The 7,639-nt window shown below is 41.7% G+C and overlaps 1 protein-coding gene across 1 annotated transcript in view; it reads right to left on the bottom strand.

The window, feature by feature from the left end:
• Window positions 1–1,780: 1,780 nt before the first annotated feature.
• Window positions 1,781–7,639, bottom strand: part of ammecr1 (AMMECR nuclear protein 1) — a 95,632-nt gene continuing 89,773 nt past the window's right edge. The window contains exon 6 of the mRNA XM_078412604.1: window positions 1,781–5,067. Coding sequence (XP_078268730.1) covers window positions 4,953–5,067 — 115 coding nt within the window. The 3' untranslated portion in view covers window positions 1,781–4,952. The remainder of the gene's footprint in view (window positions 5,068–7,639) is intronic.

Here is a 7,639-nt window from a genome sequence, read left to right as displayed (position 1 = left end):
GGTTTTTGTGATTGTAGATGGATTCACGTCAGAGTATCGGCAAGCAGCCTCCCTTTGCTGAAAGTCCATTAGATCCACATGTACTGTTCACACGTTGTGAAGAAGTGGGATCTCTTCCCAACTGGATTGGAGATCAGTTCAGTGCCTGCTACTTCCACCATCGCCTGTTGTTTTAACATTTAAAAATAAACTCCATTCCATCAAAGGAAAAAAAAAAAAAATTGCATTTCTAACCCTCTAATAATGTGAGATTTTTTTCTTGAATCTGTCCGTAACTAACATAATATACCTAGGCACATGAAACACACTCATTTCATCCTGTGAACCAACATGAGACCAATTAATTAATATTTTATTGGGTAAATGGTTTAAAATGTAACAATAGTGTTAATACGACTACATTGTCCCACAATCCATGTCTCATTGACCCATTGATCATTTTATAATAAAGTTCACCGCTCCCTACACACTGACTTACAACCGTACTATAAATGCCCATTTCAACAATCATAACATTAATAGTAATTGTAATTTTTTTTTTAATGTGGAAGTGGATCTAATCATAATGAAAGGGAGTTCGTCGCGTACACTGTGGTGCCATTATTCAACAATTACTAACAAAATGAAAGCATTTTTTTGGGCGCAGACTACACCAGGTAGTCTTTATTCCCCCCCCCCCCCCCCCCAATCCTCTCCCCCCCCCCCCCTCGCGTCTGTGCGCCAGTAGGTGAATCAGTCTGCTGGCGACAGTGTTAACTCATTTCATCTTCAACGTATAAAACCCCCCCCCCCCACTAAAATAACTTAGAAACTAGATCCAAAAATTCTGAAAAGAATCGACTTCAATGTACAAAATCTGTCATACATGTGTTAGAAAAGTCTGAAACAAGTCTCTCGCTCTCTCAGTGCGGTGACAGCCAGTGCAGTTACTGGGTCCAGAGTAAAATTAAGAAACAAGAGATCAAACAACAATGGCAAAAAATAATTAAACACATCTTTGTATAAAGATTTTCCTGCTGGTCTCTAAGATACAGATTAAAGAATCTCTTAGGTCTGAGAGGCACACAAGTAGACTTCTTCAATTATAGCCACTGTTTGACAAAGTTGCCAGTCATCAAATGTTCAACAGTGCTCAATGAGAATCTTCAAATTAAACTTAATTGAATCAACACTACTAGCAAAAAAAGTTACAAATTGTACAAAAATAAAAAACAAATTATTAAAATCTCCTGCGGTAGTTAGCCTTGAAGGACCGGAAAGCAGGCTTAATTCACAGCAGCTAGTTCATGGCTGGAGGTATCTTTGGTTCAGTCTGAACGACGACAAACACGATGAAACCTCTACTGCACAACAGTATATAAAAGTGAACATGTCTCGAGAGGTGGCATTTAATGTAACAGCCCCGTAAAAATATTAAATATCTAATGCTTCAGTTTATTCGTTTTCTCAAAGGAAACAAGATTGCCCAGCATGGACACACTGTCACGCTTCTATAGATACAGATGAAGAGATATGTCCCATTCCTCCACGCCATGCAGGGAAGTATTGCTGACCGGTTCCTAGCAAGGCAGCAGGATTTTATATATTTGTTTTCATTATTACACTGGTAATAAAGTTTTGTATAATATCTGCATATATCAAGATTATTCCGATATGATTCCAGAAGTCAGCATGACCAGTCACGTGACCTATTCAGAGTCGTATAGCACCATTTTTCCCTCTCTCCCCCCCCCCCCCCCCATTTCCCCCCCCCACTCCCCGCCAACGAGCGGCGAGCTGAGGTAAAGGACAGACATGCCGTAATGATAGGCATGATGCTCAGAGAAATTCAGTAAACTACGTTTCCACTTGGCAGCCAACAAGATTGTTCAGTTTTGTGCTATTTTGTGTCAAAATTAAGGCAACACAAGTGAAATTTAAACAATTGCTTTTGGAGATACGGTGAATGCACATCCCATAAAACTTCTTTCAATGTGACTAATGGAAGGAGTCATCTAACACTGCAGCTTTAACACACTGAACTCTTATCTCAATGTCTAAAAAAACCTTCATCACTTAAGAGTCTGCCTCCTCTTTAAAGTGCCTATTGGGAGATTCAAAAAGAAGAATTTCCTCCAACAGTCACAAGATAAAAATCTAATGTTGACACAAAAAATTGCAGATTTACAACAAACAAAAAAGACTCAGAGTGCTGGAGTAACTCAGCGAGTCAGGCAGTATCTCTGGAGGACATGGATGTTCTCCAGACATGCTTCCTGACCCGTTGAGTTGCTCCCACACTTGTGTGAAATTCAAATATAGTTTTATTTTTAAATGATAGGGTCTTTGAAGCTTAGTTGATCTTCAACAGTAAGGCCAGATCTTAAAAATTCTTCAGAAAAGTAATTATTTAAGGCTCTAATATACAATTGAATAGAATAATGATCATAACAAAAAAGGTAGCCGTATCAAAGGCTAAAACTATAAAGACAAGGAACTCCTACACTAGTGGACCTGAATTTGACTTGTTTCAATCGTGCTCTGAGGACTAGAATAGCTACGAGCAGGATCTATAATCTTTCAGGCCAAGAGAAAGAAATGTCCTTTGGAACCAGCAAAGAGCCCATTGATGCCAGATCTAAAGTCTTAATTTGGATAGTTGTCTGCACCCTTTTTCCCTGAAGTGATACAAGTTCATTATTTTCTTAAAAGGAAAGCAGACAAACATAAGGCCTAGCAAGTAAATACCATGTTGTGAAATTTCACACACGTAACCTGTTGGGAAATTAGAACAGGCATCTAAAATAACCCCACATTAGCTCGTCCAAAAGCTGGAAATGCAACGCAAAAAAGCAGAAAATGGAAAGTATTACTAACTGTTCCTGTTTCGTGTTTTGCATCCGGTCATACCTGGTTACCAAAAAAGCTAGTCTTAATCAGAAAATCTGCGATAACATAATAATCTACTAATTTAAACCTCTAACACTGACAATGAGTGCCTGAGCAAATTATTTTCTTTACAAAATGTGTTGGCAGGTTCAGGTTGCATAAAACACTGCATTTTAATGCTTCCCTGAGATATAGCACCATGATAGCCCAGTCACCTTGTCTTAATTCTCTCCTTTCCATTATAATTACTAACCCTCACACACCGACTAATGCAATCACACTGGAGCTTGGAAAATGAAAGAGAGAAAATTGTTAGGTCAATCACCTATAATTAAATCCACCTCGTTTGTCTCACTAAAAGATTACATGCGCCAGAACCACAGGATCATCACAGCTTGGCTAATTATTGGAAAAAGGTTCAATCAATGTCTCTATTTTCCTAGTAGCCAGATGGGTCTGTTTTCTCCACTAATTCAGTCAGAAACTGAGCTGGGAAATTACATTTTGAAGGAGAAAATTTATCACGTTGCTGCTTGGCCTAATCGAATGAACAGGGACTGATGATACATTCAGTTTTGTGATATTTCAGACGTGTAAAGCTTTTCACTGTACCTCGGTGCGCGTGACAATAAACTAAACCGAACTATCTCTTGGGTACATTTGCTTTGCCAATGCAAGCAGTTCCAAAACATGGCAGCAGCTTCAGCGATTTAAAACAAAAAATGGGTTACTCTAAAAGGACCATCCAGTGCACGAATAATTGTCATGTGGGGGGAGGGGGTAAATTTATTCTATAAAACAATTTAACACGTGACATCTTCCCTTGTCCCTGGAGGAGGAGAAAAAACCCACTCAAGATAAAGACACATAATACAAGAAAACTCTCACACAACGCTATGCTAGTGATGTGTAATCATGCTTTTAAACCGGAAATCAAATCGTACTAAATCTCAACTCTTGATATCAATTTTTTTTTAAAATCAAATAATTCTGCACCAGCCCCATGATATATTAAAGAAAAAAAAATCCCACAAGGGGAAGTGAAACTGGAATAGTTGTATTCGAGTGTCAGTGGATACGAGACACATTATCATTACTCTCCATCTGGCAAATGTACCCAATAGATACTCCAACGTAGGTAAGTTAGTGGGACATTTTGACCATGACTAGTCTGCACACACACACACACACATGTATATATATATATATATATATTTAAGATATGATATTTGCGTTATTCAATTTCGACCTTTCTTTCACACCTAGGAGGATTTAATCTGGTCACTGGCCTCCAATTGTACTTGGCACACACAATGGATCTGTCGGTCAATAAAACCAAAAGTCCAAAACTGAGCACAAGCACAAGCAGCTGAGAGTCTCGCAGGCATTTAGCACCACGGGTACAATCTCTTTCTCCAATCGCCACGGACTGCTGCATTTTAAACCAAAGAGGGGAAACAACAAAAGTTTCAAGCTATTTTTTCTTACACTAAATGATGAGCACAAGGGGCTCGATGCAAATCTAAAGCAGCACTGCGGTAAATCTGTTGATAACTCAATGTTGAGTCTGTAGAAGGGTCTCGACCTGAAACGTCACCCATTCCTTCTCTCCAGAGAGGCTGCCTGTCCGCTGATTGACTTTAAAGAAAACTGCCTTACGGCAGTTCTATCTGTTTAATGAGGAAACAACGTGGCCCAAGATCACAAGGATATAACCTGAAAAGTCCTGTTCTTGGAATTTTGGCAGCCCAGAACAGACTCGCTAATAATTATCTCAATTCTCCTTCCATTCAGCCACAGATTTAAAGAAATTTTGGGAATGCAAAAAAGCAAAAAATATGACAATTTCATTGGAAACAAAATTTCTCTTTGTACAAAAAGTGTTTTGAACGAAATCACAATGATTCTTGATCTCCACCCGTTGCCAAGCTGACGTCAACAAAGCAGCCATGCCGTGTCAGTGTGGCAACGGAAACTATCATCATAAAATGGTACAGTAATAGAGATAGCTAGACCAGGAAGGGGCAGGCTCCCCAGGGAAGAGGTCAGCTGATAGGTCGAGTGACTGGTCATGCAAGTCTCTGTCAGGAATAATGGTTGTATGGTGGTACAGGGTGTGCAATGCCATTCTGGTAGTGGTGGTGCTGACGGTGGGCAAGATACTCGGAGTAGCTCAGTGTCATCTTTTCACTGTGGTACCTGCAGAGAAGACAGAAAAACATTCCTTAAAGAGGTCCAAAAACAATCAATGGAGCACGTCAACCACTGATACATTAAACTCTTTCCTCCCCCCCCCCCTCTCCCCCCCCTCCCTCTCCCCCCCCCCCCCCCCCCCACCCACCCACCCCTCAACAAAAACTTTGCAACTGCAGAATCTCCATTTCATACCAGATTATAACTGTCACAAACTTCTACAGGACTCCAATCAGTGAGGATAGGGGACAAATCATCCCCTATGATAATCTCAACACTAGGGCTCCGCAAGGATGCGTTCTCAGCTCCCTTCTTTACCCACCACTACACCCACGACAGCGCAGCCAGGTACAAATCTAATTCAATTTTAAAAATCCACAGACGACACCACCATTGTGAGCCAGACATCAAATAGTGATGAGACGGTGTACAGGAAGGAGATTGAAAAACCTCGTGTCCTGGGATCGAGACAACAACCTTTCTCCAAAGATCAGCAAGACGAAGGATATAGTGATGAACTTTAGGAAGCAAAGACACATACCCCACTTTGCATTGATGGCATCGAACTAGAGATGGTTGAAAACTTCAAATACCTGGGAGTCAGTATCACCAACAACTTCTCCTGGACCACCCGTATTGAAGCAACGACCAAGAAAGCTCACCAACACCTCTACTTCCTTAGAAAGTTTAGGAGGTTCGGCATGCCCCCAACAACTCTCACAGATGTGCTGTAGAAAGCATTTTATCAGGATGCATCACAGCTTGGTTTAGGAACAGCTCCTTGCAAGACCGCAAGAAATTGCAGAGACTTGTGGACGCAGCCCAGACCATCACACAAACCAACCTCCCTTCCATCAACTCCATCTACACCTCACGCTGCCTCGGCAAGGCCAGCAGCAGAATCAAGGACCAGTCGCACCCAGGACACTTCTCCCCTCTACCATCAGAGGCGTAGAAGTGTGAAAACCCACACCTCCAGATTCAGGGACAGTTTCTTCCCAGCTGCCATCATGCAACTGAACCATCTTATCACCAACTAGAGTGGTCCTGACCTACCATCTACCTCATTGGAGACCCTCGGACTATCTAAAAAGCAGACTTTACTGGACTTAATCTTGCACTAATTATTTCCTTTATCCTGTATCTAAACACTGTGGATGGCTTGATTGTAATCACATATAGTCTTTCCTGTTAACTGGATAGCATGCAACAAAACATTTTTCACAATAAACTAAACTTATTGAAATTCCACTCTTCATTCTTTGCAAGGAGATTGCTCAAAGCTGCAAAGGGTGGTATTATGGCCAGCTGCAGCTTGGACTTTGAAAAAGGCGCCAAACAGGGTGACTTTTACCAATGGTCTCAGTGGGCAATTTACTGAATTGTCTGTAAGTGAAGAACTTCACTGTACCTCGGTGCGTGATAATAAAGAACCATTAAACCAATTAAAAAAACGAAACACAAAGTTTTGGAGTAACTCAGCGGGTCAGGCAGCGTTGCTGGAGAACATGGATAGGCCATGTTTCGTGTCCGGGCCCGTTTTCAGCCATCCACGTTCTGCAGAGATGCTGCCCGACACGTTGAGTTTAGACTTTAGATATACAACGCAGAAACAGGCCCTTCAGCCCAGCGAGTCCGCACCAAACAGCGATCACCCCGTACTCCACCACTTTGTCTCTTCTTTTTGTAAACTAGCATCTGCAATTCCACGCATCTCCAATAAAAATCAGCTCATTACTGACACGCAAAAGCAGGCAAGACTGAATCAGTGTAGATGCTTACCTTGATTTTTTTACTTGTATACAGCAATCCCAAGCCACGAATTTCCCTTACTGTTTATTACCACTGTGGTATTCCACTGCACGATGAGAAATATGACACCCTATTCTATATCTTCAGCACTATAAAGGAATACCAATTAATTTCTCTCAAAAATCCATCCTGGGAGGAACTTGAACAAAACCTACCCCGACTGAATGCTGCAACTCTGAGTGAATAATTACCAGCATTTTCTTGCTGTCCCAACATTTATCCCTGCACCTACACCAAGAAAATGATTAACCGGTCATTTATCAAAATTATCATTAGACTTTAGAGATACAGTGTGGAAACAGGCCCTTCGGCCCACCGAGTCCTCGCCGACCAGCGGTCACCCCGATACTAGCACTATCCTACACACACTCGGGACAATTTACAATTTTTTACCAAAGCCAATTAACCTATAAACCTTTACGGCTTTGAGGTGTGGGAGGAGAGCGGAGCACACTGAGAAGACCCACATGGGTCACAGGGTTGAAGGGACAAACTCAGCACAGATAGCACCCGTAGTCAGAATCGAACCCCATTATCTGGCGCTGTAACACAGCAATACTGCCGCGCCACTGTGCCTCCCTCAAGTATCCATTGGTTCACACAGTGGCTGTGGCTTGGTTCAAACAGTGTCTACACTGAAAGTAATTCACTGACTGAAGCGACTGACAGAATGTGGCAGGCACGCAGCGCACGACGTACATGCACGCTGCACTCCTGAATGGCTGGAATTGGACGGTGAAGCCAAAATTTCATCCAAAGGTCTGCA

Source organism: Rhinoraja longicauda, chromosome 15 (assembly GCF_053455715.1).
Source record: "Rhinoraja longicauda isolate Sanriku21f chromosome 15, sRhiLon1.1, whole genome shotgun sequence".
NCBI classification, from domain to species: Eukaryota; Metazoa; Chordata; class Chondrichthyes; order Rajiformes; family Arhynchobatidae; genus Rhinoraja; species Rhinoraja longicauda.
Note: the sequence above shows the minus strand (reverse complement) of the source record. Positions and strands in the feature narration are given on the sequence as shown.